A 19,716-nucleotide genomic window follows, 5' to 3' on the forward strand; every position below is an offset into this window, starting at 1 on the left:
AACGTCAGCTGTTTTTTAGATCATCTTGAGCGAGTGGAATGGATGTGAAGTAATCGTTACACGTTACGTTTCGTCTAGTATTTTCTGTGTGTGAGACCATTCTATTGACTACATCTTTGGTGGAATTACTCACAAAAAAAGGGCCTACGTGTTGATTCGGAATAAAAACCTCCAAATTAGATGTATAGTAGGTTTTTGAGTCTGTGACCGCCCAAACTTTGATACCAAATTTTCCAGGTTTCTTCGGCATGTATACGCGGAAGCTACACTTCTACGAAAGTTGGGCAATATTTCATCAATTGTTACAAATGCGCTGTGGCTATAGTTTTCCCTACATCGAAAGGAGAAAACTTCAAAAAATATTTCTGAAACAGTAAAGTCTATCTGTTTGTTTCCGCTGTTGTTTCTTCGATACTTTCTTCAAGAGTCAGAGTCATTTGATATCTATGTTACTAGATATCAAATGTTCATCCTCAACATCACTATACTCCGATCCCGGATCTCCAAGTTCGCCAGAAGGATTATCGAGCATCGCTTTAATTCTTTCTTGCTCCATTTCGTAACTACCCATTTTCACTACTACAATAAAACACTTAGGCCCATTTGCTCAAACAAATTTAAACCTAATCCAGGTTTAACGACAGAAAACATACAATCATAAGTAACTTTTCAAGCACTTATGGTTGCAGGCGTTAAAGTAAAGGCTTTTGGGATTTTAACTGTTTTCAATTTTATAATTACAAAATTTATGCAGAAAAGGAGATAATTTTTATATTTTATCTTGTTAAATTTTGTGTAAAGTTTCTTGTTTCCAAAGCATAATTTCCTCTTGAAATTTGCAGAAAGTTTTAGTGCTACCTGTTGTTCTACTCTTCAAAGAATACGCTTAAAGAATGTTTGAGCAAACGGCCCTTAAAATACAACACGTAACACTAGAACACGCCCGTTAGCAGCCTGCTCACAACAATCTCTACGTGGTAACACGCGCCGTTAGCAATTTGCTCACTGTGACCAATACACACCCTTCCACTCCCGAACCATGCGCGTGAGTGGCAAAACCGGTCAGGGTCAGGTGGAGGTGGGGTGGGTAGGGGATAACTCGGACCCTCCGCTCCTATTGTCTTAGAATAAGGAAAGTGCAGATGTTTTTGCTAAACTGCGGCAATTTGCGGCGGGTGCGTGTAACGACGAGTTAAAAATTTTGATTTTAAATGTTTTTAAAATCTCAATTCTTGCAAATCGAAACTCCTTGACTTTTCCAAGTTTGTCGCCACCCTGTATTCTTTCAATCGCAGCTCGAAGTAGAAAAATATGCTTTATGCAATATGATTTTTTTTTTTTTTTTTTGAAGGAGCTCAAAATAAACAAAAATACGTAATATTTCACACTTTGCATTATATTCAAGTAATTTTAAAATCTACTTTTTACAAAGACATTTAAATTGCAACAATATTTTACAATTATACATTTGACAAACACAGTAATTTGTGTTAATTTACACACAACGAAAAAAACACTTATATAAAAATAACTCTTTCACAAAACTTTGGATTTCAATTAGTAAACCCACTTAGTATAACACAGCACAGCACTTGTGTTAGAAACGAATGTTCTTACATAAAGGTTGTAATTTCTATAAGAAATGATAATAATGTTCACACATTATCTGTAGTTTTATTACATATACTGAAGAAATATTATATGGTTATTTTCAGAGTTTCTGAAAGAACTGTTAAATTTCCTATTAACTGAATTCATATTATAAACTGAAACATATAAATTTACATATATGAAATTATAATTTATCGTATGTTTATAATCTTTTATAACAGTAATGTGAAATAATATAGTATTTACCTGTGAACATACACTTACTGTTACAAAAAAATACAATTAATTTTATTACTTGTACATAAAATGCATATAGATAACTCATTATTTTTGTTTTGCCCTACAATCTTAATATATATACAGACTACAAATTTAAATCTCTTTTAGAAAAACTTCTATTAATGCATGTAATAAGATATCTGCAGCTAAAGAGGCAAGCTGTAATATAGTGGTCTTTCCCACTTATCTGTCGTATTTAAAAGAATTTATTGGACACCATTACAACTTTTCGCTTAGTGCCTACAGAATGCTATAATGCAAAAATTAAGTGTTTTATTAAGTTCCTCCTTCTTAAGCAGAACTTAGCAAAACATTAAACATACCAAATTAGCCAATTAGACGTGTTGTTATTGAAAGCACGCTATTTGTAATAGTTTCTTAAAAAAAATTACTACAAAAAAAATTAATATTGTATGTACTGTATACAAAGATGATGAAAACCGAGTAAATATGCTAAAGAATTGTCATAAATATTAGTTTTTTTTAATTAAATGTAAATTGTTTATATGCTGACATTATTATAAACATAAACAATATATACTGTTTATATTGTTTATATTATCTCTGCACTGACCTCTACACCCTGCCTGTACGTCAAAATCATGACAAAAACAGAGAACCTCACGGTTTCCTGGTGTATCGTGGCTGACTACCACGAAACACACTTGGGATCTTCGTGATTGCTCTTCTCTCTTTGTTTCCTTTCTAAGAGTGGATACGAGAAATGAGAAAAAAAAGAACAAAAATGCCCCACATTTTCAGTGATTTTTTTTTTTTTTTTTTTTTTTTTTTTTCAGGAATTATGTTTCATCAATTACTTCCACAACATACTAGACCTTCCAACATGATGCTAACAGACATTCTCATGATTGTAGTGCTCTGTACCGTCATAGTCGCAGCTTTTATCTTAGTGATCATTTGCATTTACTATTGCAAGAACAAGAAAGGCTGTACTTCTCAACATTATAGACGCAACATCATGTCTCAGTAAAGGGTTACTTGTACGCAATCTACCGAAAATACTGACCTAAAACATCTGATGCATAGCAACCACCCGACACCCCCAAATCCTCTCATCCTCCTGCACGCGCCGGCATCCCCTCCCGCTTTCATTCGTGGTGACTCGCCGTTTTCTCACACCCACCTTTTCATTGATCGGAATCAAGCTGCAATATCGCGTCGCGTTTGGACAGGAAGATCGGTGTGTCAATGCTCACGACCCCGCCTGAATATCCGCATGGATACGCTCCAGGTGGAGTACCCCATTTGTGATCTGGGATCTCTCTCCCCCACGTAATGACGATTTTACAAAGCAATTCCTTTTCTTTCCTTTTTTTTTTTTTTGTTGTTGTTTTGGGAATTTTGTGTTTTGTTTACATGATTTTTACACTCCTAAGGAATTCGGTAGCAGACTAGTCCTTCATAAGGACTGCGGAGTGTTTTCCCTCGACACTGTGGCAATTCTATAGCATGCAGGCCAATAAGAACCTTGAGAGCATGAATATGATTTTCTTGCTCATATGGTGCATAGAAAAACAATTCATAGTGAAAGACAGTGAGGTGTTCCCAAGTGGTCTTTCCCTCAGACGAACTCAGGACCTTCGCCATTGGTTCACTACTCCACTATGGACATGTTTCATTTAACATGCTGTGCTTTTTTTTTTTTTTCATTTGTTTTCCTCCACGGCAAGCGTGTCTATCACTGGCGGCGAAAGGCATGGACATTAACGTTTGCAGCAAGGACCCCTTTGCTTGTGGACGATTATCCTTCGATCTTAAATAATCACATTTCCATCATCCATAATCATATATTTTGTAATAAAACCTACAAAACCTAGTCTCTCATCTTTTATTGAGGAATCCAGGCATCATTCTTATACGTAGTTTATAAGTTTGGAGTAATTTACAAAATTATAAATTACTACTATTACGTAACAGATAGATACAGTATACTACTATTCAAAGATTAACAGGCCAAATCATTAATTCAGGAGGTTTTAGAGAGGTCTGTTATATAAACTCAACTCTTACATAAAGAATTTTGTTATAGTTTTATTATACTGGAAACCATGTCTTAACAATTGTAGGGCAATTTTATTATTATTATTGTTATTTTTTTTATTATACATAAAACTAATACAAAATGACCCAAATAATATATTCACACACAAAAAAAAAGTTATAGCTTACATAAATCAACACGAAATGAAGAGTAAAGAGCAAACACGGAACGCCAAGAAGAGTACAAGTATGTACAACGGCATTATAACAAACATGACATAGAAAAGCATATAAACAATAAAGTATTAACAGTTACCTTTTTAATAAATTCATGAAGTCATGTTTGTTTTCAAGGACTTCATTACTACTGACTAATACATCTGTTGTGTCACACAGAAATTCTTGAAAACAATGTTAATTTTATAGAAAATAGCACATTACAAGTACAAAATATTTATTTGAAAAGTTTTTTTCTATTTCTTGTAGTATTTTGTAAATACGAAAACGTGCATCAAAAATTCAATGATCAAGTTTTAAACTACAGTGTTAACTAGTGAACACACACAATGAATCTTATTTCTTTGTCCTCAGCAAACAACTCATTATCGACTTCAGCTTTTGCTCTGTACTCTTCAAAAATACTACATTACTAAAATCAGACCTACATCTTTACAATGTATATTTTTAATTGTTTACATGTAATCAAAACTAAATTATTATTATTTGAAACCTTGTGATCTCATAGCCCTGTTACTTAAGGAGCGAAATACCTTAGGCTTATCGCATTAATAGTACACAATATATGCATTAACTATATACATATTTATATGCTGTACATATAATTACTCTGTATCAACTTGCTACTACTACTTGTTCTGTTATCAATAACTTCCGTATTATTTTTTTCCAACCTACTGATAAAACAGTATGTACGAAGTAGTACTTACTTTTTCCTGGTAAATCGTACTCTTCATCTACTCTCACTTTTATTTTGTTTATAAACAATGCAAAAAAAAAAAAAAAAAAAAAAGTTTTAAAAAAATCTTAAGAGTTGCAAAATGTTCATATGCACTACTATGTATCCTGAAATGTTTTCTTGTTGCTCAGAAACATGTCATCCTACTGTGACATCTTCCTTAGAAAGGAAGGGAAAAAGAACTTTCCGGTTTCTTAGAATTCTGAAGTACTTTGGTTCGTTCTTCCAAAAAATTATTATATTGTTTATTAGCTTCGCATTGTTTATATACAATAAATAAAGAGCAGGCAATACAGATAACAGCTGTATAACATGGCTTCAAGTGCTTAAAATATTATATTCTAATGATGCTCGTAATACACATATGAGTAATTAATGTGCAACTTTTGTGCAACGTATTTTAATAATCAAAAAATTAGGCTTTTATCATCATGATTTAACGTCTCTTGTATGTACATATTATTTAAATATATATTATATATATATGTATAGGACAATAATATGAGAAATAAAGTCTGCAATGCACAAATAAGTTCTTTAAACATTTCACAAGTTCATAACATGAGAATCCGTCGGAAAAACGTTTTTGGTATTACACTGCCTTTTACAACTTATTACATCACAAAATATGTAATCAATATTTCTTTTTGTGACATACCACTGTAGAACTCCTCACATAGTAAATACGATTCTCTTTTAATACATAGTAAATACACTGCCTCTTACTACTTATTACGTCACGAAATATGTATTCAATATTTCTTTTGTGACATACCACTGTAGAACTCCTCACATAGTAAATACGAGATAAAATATTTTCTTCTGCCACTTTCTGCGACAAATTACTATCGTTTAACTATAGCTCCACATATTTTATTTTGTCCTATCGACACTGCAAGTAGATCAGTCTTGATTGTTCACAGTTCACTTCTTATTGTATTACTATTGACAAACTTTAACTCATAGGAAAACTCGTCGAATTCATCACTTGAAACACACTCGAAAAACTCACTGTGTAAAATAGGGGATTTTTAAGTCATGAAAATTTTCCATACTTGCATTAATTCTTAAACTAACTAACAACTAAGTGTATCCCTTCGTGTTGAACCACTATAAAATGTTCAATCTCAAGTAGAATTATTGAAAACTTTTAAATATATTTCAGTATAGGTTCTGAAGATTTATCTATTATGTACAATACGATACATGTCTTTAACTAACACAACACATTGTAGATTTATCAGTATTAATAAGACAAACCTGATCAAAGCACTAAATACATACTAATAATACTTGCCTAACAGTTTTGGCAATATAACGTTATCTAATACACATTATCGAATATGTCTAATGAAGACGATATTAATTTGACGGAACTATTATACAAGTATTAATAATATGTATTTAGTGGTTTGATTACTTTTGTTTTTTAATACTGTCAAATATTTCATATCCATACATAAAACTAAATGTAATGTATAATACATATAATTAAGAGTAATAGCATACATTTTACATATACAATGTTGCTTGTAAAATTAAAATTTGTATAAAATATTGCTACTCAAAATACAAAAACTATAAATATATTTTATGAATTCTGCGTACTGTACTACAGTACTATCCACTCATTATCTCGCTCTTCAACAATGTGGTACGTACCTTGTCACTTACAATATCACCACTACTCGGTATAGAATTTTTGTACTATTTTCTAAGCGAGATTTCATGTATAGCTAGTTAATTTGTTCACACATTTTTCTTTTCACTTTGGCTCTCTTCATATGTACATTTAACGAAAAAATAGTACTATTTTTACAAGAAGCTTTGTAAAAACTGCTGAAAATAAATTATTATTCTAGTAGAATTTTAAATTATTATTATTATTATTATTATTCTTTCAAAATTATCGCTGAACAACTTTAATCTGAGAATCTCTAACCTACAAACTACATAAACTTCAAAAATTACATTACAACCAACGTGTTTTTTACGATTTTACGGATTTTAGCATTTACTTAATCTTTATAAGTAACTGAAAAATGTAAATAGTTTTATATGTAACAATACATTTTAACAATATTTATTACAGTCCCAGTTTCGAAGTGTAATTATGTAAGAAATTATATTAATGTTCAAGTGAACATATGTATAGTTTGTTACGCAATTGAACTATGAGGCGAAGTGATTACTAGAGCCTTTCCCCACAAAGCGAAGAATACCTACTTTTATATTTATTCATTCAACAATGAATTTGCCCTTGTTTCTAACGGAATATTTATGAAAGGTCCAGGGCAGTCATTTAAGGAGGGCAGGGTGATGTCCCCCGGAATTCCGTAAGTGCATACTTTTTAATTAATGTAGTAATAAAAAACGTGAAACTCTTGTGTCGATCGGACACCTAAATCTCTGTATACACATCACAATAGGCGTATATTAGGCCTAATATTTACTATTCAATATCAATAAACCTGTTCTTTTCGTAATGATTATTTCTCAATGAAAAAGAAAATCTGGTATTTTCTCTTCATTATATATACAAGTGTATCGCAATATCTTTATAACTACGTAACATTCTGATTTGTTTGAATTAATCTTATAGGTTCTCGCTTTGTTAGTAGATCGAGATAACTTATCTACAATGATAACACGTTACAATGTACCCACAAGGACCTAGTCCAGCAGTCTCATCAGCAACTGGAAACTGTTACTGTGTAGAATTAACATAAATCAATACATACATTATATACTGACTAGAACCACGACCGGCATTTACAATATTATCACAAGAATATCATAAACGTACTATTGTCACGTTAAGACAAAATTCAAAATTCTTAAATGGTTTATTTGTACTGAATCTGACCATATAACTAATATAATTAAATAAAAGTAGTATGATACTTGTAGGCATTGGAAATATTACGAAGAACAATGTGACAGAATACACTCTCAGACATATTGGTTTTAGCGTCAAAATGTACTACAATTACCATTTTATATATATATATATATATATATATATATATATATATATATATATATATATAAACTATCTGACTTTTTTCAGATGAATTAACTTTCAAATGAATGAATTAATGACTAATTTTTTTAAGTTGTACAGTACGGGTAAATTCTCGATGTTACTGAAACCATCTTCAAATTGATAAATTTGTCGCAAAGTTATTGTTAAAATATTTGAGATTGTACTTTGTTGATGACTATACAAAGAACGAGATACAGAGAATAAAAGTTGTTTTTGTGAATAAACTGAGAATATAAAATCTGCTTTTGTACAACGGACAAGACGCACGAAATGAAAGTGTTTTTCTGATCAAATGGCGAATAATGCGTTCCCTTTACTTGTGTAAGTATTATATAAACCTGACTGTAAGGCTCACACTAAGACAAAGAAAAACTGTATTTGGTATTATACGTTTAATCATATATTCAAGGAAATGTACACAATTAGTAAATACGTAAAGCTTTATTCAATAACACCATTATCAACATGAATGTGATTTTCATGATGGATTTTTATAGCTGCCACCTACGCTTATCACAAATTACTGGATTACGTAGATATGTATATGCAAGAAAAGGATTCTATATCTATACATATAACATAAAAATCATTGTTTGAAATAAAAGTCAACCTTCCCAATTTTGGTAAATTTTTCCTTAAACTATTTTCTTTGATTTTTAACCACTCACAACACTGTCCAAATAAGGACAATTTGAATTCAATTTACGGAAGCCCCATTAACCGTCTATCTTTCTGTTAATAGGTTCTATTCGCCATGCTTCACATTTTAGATGCAATATAAGGAATGTTAAGCGAATTACGGAAGTAAACGTGCAAAATATGTACAGTTACGTCTGCAAACACCTGCAGTGCAACTTTCTTCTGAAAACTTTCTACTCAAACGTCAATATATCTGTTTTATACTGAGCCTTGTAAAGGTTTGACAGGGAAAGAAAATGAGCCTTTGATAAATATCCTCCACCTGATGACACTTCCGAATTTTTCGAAGTGGATGGCCAAGATTTTCTCAACAAAACTGTCCCTATAAATATGTGTACATCTTAAGCTACGACCGTGCCAATATATTAGGATGATACACTTTCTTACCAGAAATTAGAATCTCAATATAAATGCACAATGACGTAAACTAACCTAACAGAAAATTGCACAGTTAACCAGTCCATGAAAAAGATTTACAAAGAAAGAAAAATATACTATTCATATTAATGAATAATTTCGTTCTTACTGATGTAAGTTTAGCGTACGTATTATTCTTGGACAACTGGACGAAATTGCTTGAAAATAGTAAGATATTCCTCTAAATTTTATTTCCATTGTTCTGCATTACATATAGGTCTTCAACGTGCTTTATTTTAGTCTTCCAATGTTTTTCCTTTTAGTAGTTAACAGGAATAGCTATTACCAAAGGAAGAATAAAAACAGACACTGTAATTTCAAAAATGAAATTAAATCTGAGTTTTATGCCACACGGTTATGCCGGTTAGGCTAAAGGAGACGGTGATTATGAGAAATGAATGAAATGAAAGTGGGAGGAAACGGGAGAATCCCGAGTACGGTGTTTGTCCACCACAAAGTCCACACGGCGCGAGCTAGGATCGAACAGGGACCCCAAACACCGGAGGTGAACGCTCTACCACTGAGCCACCGCGCCCTTACTGTAATTGCAAATGGTGTCCTAGTGTCAAGGGTTAATATGACACTATCATAAAATCCAATATACTTCGGGAAAAAATACAGTGGGAGAGATTCTTTTTTTCAAAATATATTTTCTACAAAATGTTAGAAGACTGCAGTTATTATTTACTATGTCTATTAGAGTGGGCCGATTTTTTTTTTTTTAAATAGAAAATTAAGATTAAGTATCGTGCAAAAGTTATAAAATGTTATATTATGTTTCCTCACCAAAACAGAGCCGGATTAAAATATATTTAACCGGGCCCCGAAGAATGTTAATTTTGAAAAAATAGTTGCAAGTAGTGAAAATATTATTGAAATAATTTTTTTAGAAAGTTAAGTTTGAGTACCATGCAAAAGTTGTATAATATTATGTTGTTTCTTCACCAAAATAGAGCCGGATAAAAAGATATTTAACCTGGCCCCGGGGGCCCGAAAGAACGCTAATTTTGAAAAAATAAAAGTAGCGAGCAATGAAAATATTATTAAAATATATTTTTAGAAAGTTGTTTCAGTACCGTGCAAAAATTGTATAATGTTACGTTTCTTCACAGAAACAGAGCCGGAATAAAACTTATTTAACCGGGCCCGGGGCCCTAAAGAACGTTTATTATTATTTTAAAAAAAGGTAGTTGTGAATAGTGAAAATATTATTGAAATATATTTTTTTTAGAAAGTTAAGATTGAGTACCGTGCAAAATTTATAATGTCAAGTTTCCTCGCCAAAACAGAGCCGGATAAAAAGATATTTAATCGGGCCCCGGGAGCCCGAAAAAACGTTAATGCTGAAAAAATATGGTAGTGAATAGTGAAAATATTATTGAAATATATTTTTCAGAAAATTACGTTTGAGTACCGTGCAAAAGTTGTATAATGCTATGTTTCTTTCCCAAAACAGAGGCAGATAAAAACATTTCACCAGGCCTTGCGGGTCCGAAAAGTGTTTTGTTTTTTTAAAAAATAGATACCATTATTTTAAGTATGAATAGAGAATTGGTTAAGATTCCTAATACTTTAACTTGACCCCAGTATTTTAAATGTTCTGATCTGATGTGCAGCTCTTCGTCTGATTGGTGTTTAGTAGATATAATAGTACGGACACAAATACGTAAGGTTGCAAAATTGACCAACAAACACCAAACCAGCCCGGAACTCACCACGTGGAGGTGGCTACACAACGAGTTCCTCCCACCGACCCTCCTCTTACTTAAAGCTCCTTTAGTTGAATCTTGGAACAAAACATTGAGATTTATGTCCGAAGCTTGGTAGATACTTTCGTGCTTCCAATTTTGCACGAACATAACCGTCTCCTGCAACACTACCGCATACTTCTGAAGAAGATTCTGTTACTACCTTTGTACACCTCTCCAAAGCCTGTGTGTGGAAGGGAAACGTGCCAAACTGTGGAACCTCCTCTTTTCCTCAATCATTTCAGTTAGCAGGGTTGGCAAAAACCATGGTTTTTATTAAAAAAACCAAATAAACCGGTTTTTTTGGTTTAAACCAGGTTTTTATGGTTTAAATAATTTACTCTATATATTCATATCATATATGGACAGAAATAAGTTTGTTTCGCCTTGATGATATTATGCGACAACCGAGTTATGCTGGAAGGGGTCACATAAGCTTAAAGCGGAATAAAAACCGCTTCTCGAGTTACATCCGAGAGAAATTGTCCTCCATTTGAACTCGGAACCAGGACTAATTGGCCACAAATGCGATACGTCTGCCGACTCACTCACGAAGGAATCCTGATTAAAAAACGTTGTACTGATCTTTACATGCTTCTTAATATAACTGTCAAAAGTCATTTCAGAAGGACAAAAAGATAAACAGTTGCACAAGTGAAACCATTACACAGAATTGCATATGAACAATTTCAAAATAGTACGGAGTACAGAAGAACTAATTTAGTTCAAGTTAGTTAATAACGACTTTTATTGGTCCAAATTAAAGAAATACACCGACTTAATCTGCATATCAATAAGAAAAGTGAATAAAGATACGAATTATTTGAGTCCACTTTGGCTCAGACTCGTTTATACATAAATAGATACCAAAGATACTTATTTCACTAAAGGCCTCTCGTGAGGTCTGTATGACCCCTCCCCCCTACAAAAAGTACGACATTTTCGATGTATTTTATCAATAGTAAACATTGAAACGAAACAATATTTAGAATTTTTCTTCGACTGCAATTACATAACAATAATAACTACAAAAAATCACAAAATAAACATTTATAAACTTATAAAAAAAAAAAAGTTGCTTTTGTAGTATAATCTTTTTGAGTAATGAATGGGGAATTTAGGTCTGGATATAATACGAATAATATACGGGAGTGAAACGTGATAACCCACAAATGTGTGTTCATCAAGATTTTACAAACACTTACACTTTTACGAATATTTTTTGTTTTTTGGTTTAAACCAGTTTTTTTTTTTTTTTTTTTTTTTTTTTTTTTTTTTTTGAAAAAACCAGCTGGTTTAAACCACCTTGGTTTAAACCAGCCAACCCTGTCAGTTAGTTCTTCTGTTGATACGTTAGCCGAAATTGGAGGTTTCGTTACTATTACTTCTGACCAACCGGTCAAATCGATATAATCCGCATATTCTTCAGTTCTTTGCCTATTGCAATTGTCAATTAGAACTATAGTTTGGTATTTTCGGCCACCAAAATAAAGACCCTTAAAATTAGTAGCTTTACACGGGTTTGTTTTTTTTTTTTTTTTTTTTTTCTAGTTTCCTACTGATTTTGTTTTCATCTACTACCTTGTCTTTGTTAGTTTTGTTCAGTAAATTCATATCTTCTAAAACAGCGGATACAGTTTTAGCAGCCGACCTATTCGAGACACCTATTAAATCTTTTGCGGTACTCATTTGTTTAGGGCTCACTATTGTTTATTTAGGTTTACTTTAGATTTTATTCTCTAAACGATAGTTCCATGCGAACTCTTCATCGTCTGAATTCGGGGTGGAAGCGCTTAATGTATGTTGCAAGTGCGGGATTGAGGCTAACGATTGCATCCAGATGCGAAAAAGTGATATTCTCTTAAAGTTTGAGAGTTCTGAGCTGGGCTCAACACGAAGGTTTTTTGTGTGTTAATATGGTAATTATAAAAGTTAGTTAAGCTCTTAATAGTTATTTGCTTACATTGGAAGCATATATTTCATGTTTTATGTATTAATAGTATTGTCTGGTAAAATGTTCTTATTACCTAAACTCATTTTATTTGAACAAAAAATTAGGCACTTTAGGGCCACGAGGACCCGGTTAAATATTGTTTTAAAATCAACATATTTGACATGACTTCATTTCGTACCAATGCACAACTTTTGATAACTACTCAATCCTGAATATCTGAAAAAAAAAAAAAAAAAAAAAAAAAAAATTCGGCCCACCCTAATGTCTATCCAGTGGTAAACAATATTCATTTTATTTATTTATTTTGGGGATAGTAAAATCTTACGGAGATTTAATCAAGCTAATCTTCAACTTTAATTAATTAACTTAATTCTTCATCACTTCTGTCTTCATCCGCCAGATATGTTCATACAACTGTCGTGTTACTGTTAGAAAATAACTGTACTTGCACATGATATTAAAACTTCGGCTCCAAAGTAGCTGAATACTTAGCACAAATACTTCGTTTGTATTGATTAGTTTCGATCTCCGGTATGAAAAACGTAATTATGCCCTGGCCGGCGAACGATGATTTCTGACAGCTAAGCTCGCGAGGACGACTGAGGAGTGCGGTGTTGCCATGTGTTTCTTGCGTAAGGGGAGAATCGTCTGCTTCCTCGTTGAGGGTGAGTGAAAGTTTGGTAATGTGCGGTGGTTACCATGGAGACGCGACAGGTTCTGAGCCTAAGGTTGGTTGACCTGCTGTCTTCTGCTCGCTCGCCGTGGCCTTGTGCAAAGCTGTCAGAAATCATCGTTCACCGGCCAGGGTATAATATTACCATTTTGGCTTCATGTGAAATACGATTTTTAGAGTGAGTTTCCCTAAAGACTTTCAAAGTCCATGTTAAATATTTTAGGTCCACATCTCACGGTCGGCTGTTAAAATGGGACGATAAGAGTCCTACCCACGAAATGGTATTAAAAGAAAAATAGCATCCCTTGAGTAGAACTATATTCAAATAACGCGTGGAAATATATACAAGGTGGTAACAAAGTATCTGAACAAACTTCGGGAGCTGATTCCTGACACCGAAACGAGCAAAAAAAAGTCCTCTAAAACTTTGGTCAGTGATGGATAGTTTCGGCGATATAAGGTGCCTAAAGCGTGGGAAAAATGAACTTCAGAGAACTGTAATTCAAAAACAAAGCAACGTAGAGAATGCGGTTTAGAACATGACACTCGAAGTCACACTTGCCCGGTTGAAAAATGTATGCTTCAAATCGCAAGGTGTGTGTGTGAGGGATTCTCCAAAGGAACGTACGAGATTACTTGCCAGGTTATATCGGATCCCTACGGTTCCTTTGGGGATGTCTATTTTTTTATTTTTATTTTTATTATTATTTTTTAAGGTCATCCTGTTAGAACTTTCGTAACACCAGAAGGAGAAACTCAAGTTTATGTGAAAATGATGTAGTTCGCGCTAGAAACACAATGGCACTACAACAGTAAGTTATTTCTAAAATGGCGATCCCAATCGAGCATGTCAGTTGTGTAGTGGTATGCAGAAGTAAAACTCATAATTCAAGTGCAACGAAACTTTCGTCGTGTGTAGAGCAAGGACTCTCCGATATTCAAGACTACAAGGAAGTGGTGTGATCAAGTTTGGGTAACCGGCAGTGCTGTGAAAGAACATGGTAGTGGAAATCAGGGAATTCAGGAAAAGGTAGTAGAAAATGTTCGAAGATCGTTCGAAGTCCAAAGAAGTCAACTAGGCAAGTAACGAGAGAAGGTCGACAGTTCACACAATTCTTTACCGCCCACTGGACTTGTGCAGGAAATTAAGATTGATGACCGACTAAACAGCGAAACATTTGCAACCGCTAAGCTAGATCGCGTTGCTAATGATTATACATGTTTTACGCGCATGATGTTTTCACATGAGACTTTCGCCTTCCGGAAAGAGTACACCATCACAATGCACGAATTTGGGGTTCAGAAAACTTCCATGCATTCGTAGAACACATGCAAAACTCCCGAAGTTAATGGACTACCGAATTGAGCGGCTTAACAAAAATTCTGTTACCGTTACTCTTATTAGGGTGTTCGAGAACTTTGCTGTACAACAGTCAGCACACATGCATCCGACAATAGTATTTCAGCAGGATGGTAATCCGGCACATTGGATTCTTAAGTCCAAAATTCAAATCGTTGGATTAGCCAAGATGAACTTATTTCTTGGCCTCCACTTCCTCCGATATTACCCACTTGACTTTTTCTTATGAGGATACGTCAAAGACAACATGTACGCCTCAGAAGTTAACAACATACTGGACTGTAACATCATATAAAAGATGCCATAAACTATGTCTCATTGTAAATACTGTACAACACATAGTGTAAGATTGACTACAGGTTAGACATACCTTTGTGCTATCAAAGACGTCAATGAGAAAAGTGTATTGATTTGTGTTATACTAAAACTCTTTTAAGTTACATTATCATTTCCATGTATATTAATGATGGAATACAAATTTTCTTTTCTCCTACATTTGCTTGAAATGTTACTAATTTACTTAATTTGCATTGTTAACTATTTACAATTGAACGTCCCCTTTTAGCAACGAGGTCATATAAGACATGGACCTACAGGTTAAGGTGGAGTACATCAACATCTATCGGGAATCGAACGAGGTCTTCCGCATCAAAGGCAAGAACACTTCTTTTTTAAATTTATTTTTCAATTGCAAATGCAAATAACGGATTATATATAATTCTCGCTTAATAATGAAGTTTCTATTCTTTGAATTACATATTGTCAAAACCTAATAATTAGGCACGGGAAAAGGTGAAATGTTACGTTTCGCTGTTTACAAAAATTATTTAAAACAATATTGAGTTTCTGTACGATCAGCAACAAAAGTTCTGTTTCTTGAAAATATACTTCAAAATAACGTTAAAGCAAAGAAAGAAAAAAAAAAAACACTTCTTCAATGTGTTATCTAAAAAGTCATACAGAGTTTGTTTTTAAACAGCTGAATGAATTAGAATTGAATAAAATATGTTAAAAACCTCCGTACTCCTACTAATCCAGTGGTTTTGAATTTCGATGTCTGGATCGGCAAAAGTCTTTACTTCATCTTGTATTTGTAATATTTACACTTTTATAAATGCGGGTGTTATAATGATTAAACACAATCGAACAGAATTTATTATATGAAAGATTTTATTATCGTTAAAGTATCATAATCTTTAAAATTCTCATTTACCACTTTTTCCCGGATTGTGTTCTACAAGATGTTATAAGCATTTATAAAAATGTAAATAATACAAATGCAAAATGAAGTACAGGTTTTGATCTGTTAAATAATAGAAATCGTTACGCCTTCGAAAATGTTCAAATATTGAAATTCAAAACCACTGAATTATTAGGAATGTGGAGGTTAGTAATTTAATTCAAGTAATTGTTTCTTAACGTTCTCTAAGTAACACAAATGTTTTACGATCTCAATCGCATGTTTTTGTACATTTACACATTTTATTATATTCACGGAGAATCGAGTGTCCCTGGCACCAATAACGTTAGACTAATGACTATTATTAGATAAAGTCCAAACAATAAAACAAATTTTCTTCGTAACACAGAAACATATTAAACACGGAACGATTACATAAAAGTACGAAAATATTCAATGCTAGAGACAGGCTAAGTGTTTGACTGCGTGAGAGAACTTGCGATTTAGATCGGAGAGATTAAAGAAAAAACGTTTGTTGCTGACCGTGCATTTAACACGACTTATATAAAGTATTATATTAAAAAAATTACTGTAAATGCGATGAGACCTTTTTATTGATTACAAAATCCATATCTTTTATTGTATATTGTTACTGCGGAATATTTTCATATTTCACCTTGCTCAAATCGGGTCACAAAAGTGCTCACATTATCTTTACATCGTATTGCTATCACATTTCAACTTCATTTCTACAATGCGGAAGTACACTAACAAATTACTCTGTAATTTTTCAATTATATATATATATATATATATATATATATATATATAGATAGATAGATAGATAGATAGATAGATAGATAAAACGAACAGTCTATTTCAACCTTCTGTGCTAATTTTTCATCACTTTAATGGAAAAGTAACACTTCTAGCTTTCCAGAAGAGCGAGTTGATTAGCACTGTTGCAGGCTAACATGGGCTAATAGATGTGAGTTGGTTCCTGGGCAGGAGAGGAGGGATGTGTACCATCAATAGCAATGTTTTCTCTCAACTTTCCCAGCCTTTAGGATCATTTTCAACATCATATATCAATAAGGATCACTTTTAGTTGTGTTACTTCTCTATTAAAGTGATAAGTAAAACTTCACTGAAATGATCACAGAAGTGATTCAGTTATCGTGAAGAATATCATCATTAAGGAGTCACAAATGGATTTCTATGGTCTTCTACACAAAATTTTCTTTTTCACATAATTTTGTCTGAATATGCAAAATCAGAATCTTACAATTTCTGTGTTTAATTTGCAAAACATACAACTTTCTTAAATTTATATCTAAACTTACACTCGAAAACAGAAAAAAAAAAAAAAAAAAAAAACACTGAAACACTCAGAACTTTATTAAAGTATCACATGAACTAATTCATATTCATGAAAACTCATTAACCGAAAATGATATGAGTGGAAAAATGAAACCGAAAATTGTTATGATTTTACAAATACTCACAGAAATAAGAATATCTCGGAAAGTAAGACCGTGTTTTAGTTTGAAACTTAATAGTTTACATTTTACCTCTCTATTAAATCTCCACCATAAATCAACAAACAAATAAAGATGGAATTCGAAATGAAAAGTTTCTATAAAAAAAGAAAGAAAAAAAAAAAGAAAGAAAGAAAAGAAAAAAGGCTAAAGGCTAATCCAATATTATACGCATACAAAAGTATATAAAACATCATAGTAGTCGGATGCAGCTTTTGAGAGGGTAAGAAGTCTAAAATTAGCAACAACTCCAAGCTTTAAATATATATATAAAATAATAATAAATGCTATTATTGCATTTAATTCCTTTCACTCAGTTGCATTAGATGAACCCTACAATAGAGGTACTCCTTACCCTGTAATAAACTTTCGAACAGCTCCCCACTTTCTCATAGTTTTCTAGAATTATGAAGAAACAAATGACCTAAAAAACTTTCTTACGCACTAGTAGTTTTAATAAAATGTTCTTAAAACAAAATAATTCATATTATCGGTTTGCTACAATACTGGTTATTTTTAGAAATACTCAATAATCCGAATCACTTATTTTTCTTTCTTCCCCTTCTCAATATATATATATTTGAAACGTAATATATGCAAGAGAAAGAATGCGATTGCATTGCACTTGGAAGCAAGAAAGCAGATATTCCTTCAAATTTAGACTAAGATGTATACGTTACAAAAAGCTTCGTATGTATTTGCTTGTATAATTCTGAAAAATATGAGAATCTGGGAGAATAATTCGTTTCTCCTTACTACCTTCTCCCAATCTCTTTTACGGCATAGCGGGCTTCTATATTATTCTCCTTTCCCCCTAATGCGTTAAGTTTAAAGGTAAGAATGTATCCATTTAACGCTTAATCCCCTCATAGAGACTAAGGTATTTCATAACATTCTGTTAATATGTTAAAAGAAGATCAAGCAGTAACAGGCAAAAATAGTTCAGAAAAATTTTCTACTCAAAGACAGTAGAATGCATTTAATCACAACAGTTATTTCTAATTCAAAATAAGAGGAGGGGGAGGACCTTATTTCAAGGCACTTAAAAGATGTGCATCATAATGCAAACAAGGATTCATCCTTCAACACAATATTATTCCAATTACAAAATCTTTTAGGAAAGAAAGAAAGAAAAAGAAAAAAAAGATGAAAACTGAAAGTAACGGTCTTACTTTCCTTAATTTTTAATGCTTCCTAATTACTATTGTTTTTCGTTTAACTCATTAGGATTTTGTGATGATTCATGGTAAATAGGCTCTCACAGTAGCCGAAATTTTCTTCCTGCATATCACACATTCTGACACACTTAATGCACAGTCGATACACGTTGCAAGATGACCACATGGCATGAAAAGTATTCCAAGTTCATTCATGTAGCATACTTTACACAGTCTCGCATCATCTTTCACATTTTCTGCAAAGATAAACAAAACAACATCACTATAGTTATACGCTATAATTAAGATACATGCACTGCACACTGTCGGTAGTACAAATGGATACTCGTTACTATCGTGTGTTATCAACAATTCTGGAAATACTGAATCAATATGAATACAGTTTCCTTTCCTGAGAAGAACTACTCAGTATGTTAATCAAATTCAATTTCTTCCAGTCAAGGAAAAAAATATACACAATAGGGGTAGGAAGCACTTTACGTGATTACTGTAAAGGACGTAATAAGCTGAAACACACAAACACAAAATATGAAAGGTAAAGGAAAAAAACAAGGAATGTCCATGTATGCGCTTTATCGGGTGCTTTGTCCTATCTGTTGCTGACTCTTGGTACTATTTGACTGTATGTCATACATGCGTAAATGCAGAAATGGCCATGTAAGAATGGGCAAAAGATTTGAATAACCCTATTCTTTTTTACGCGGTTTTCAATATTAAAACGCTGTATTCTCGAAAATGCAGTTTTGTGACATTCCTTCTTTTTTTCCCTTATCCTTCATATATAAAATACTTTTATTACAGGGTGTCTACTAAATTCCAAAATGAAATTTCGTGACCTTTTCTTCACCAAATCATAAATTTTCCTAAGCTTTTCGAGAGCAAATTCGGGTGCGAATTAGGTCGAATTTCAATCCATGCGTCAGAACCGTACTTTGCTTGCAATTTGGTAGCGTCTAAAGCCGACCATAGACATTTTTAGTGGTGAATTTTGACGTTTTACAGAACGAAATTTTCTAATCTGTACTTACATTGTACAGTTAAAAAAATCGTGACCCA

The 19,716-nt window shown here is 32.7% G+C and overlaps 1 protein-coding gene across 1 annotated transcript in view; it reads right to left on the bottom strand.

Annotated features, from left to right (window-relative positions):
- Positions 1-1,378: 1,378 nt before the first annotated feature.
- Positions 1,379-19,716, bottom strand: part of Diap1 (Death-associated inhibitor of apoptosis 1) — a 71,195-nt gene continuing 52,857 nt past the window's right edge. Inside the window, exon 7 of the mRNA XM_081729581.1 lies at positions 1,379-18,896. Coding sequence (XP_081585707.1) covers positions 18,724-18,896 — 173 coding nt within the window. The 3' untranslated portion in view covers positions 1,379-18,723. The remainder of the gene's footprint in view (positions 18,897-19,716) is intronic.

Source organism: Thermobia domestica, chromosome 1 (assembly GCF_964235325.1).
Source record: "Thermobia domestica chromosome 1, izTheDome1.hap1.1, whole genome shotgun sequence".
Taxonomy (NCBI): domain Eukaryota; kingdom Metazoa; phylum Arthropoda; class Insecta; order Zygentoma; family Lepismatidae; genus Thermobia; species Thermobia domestica.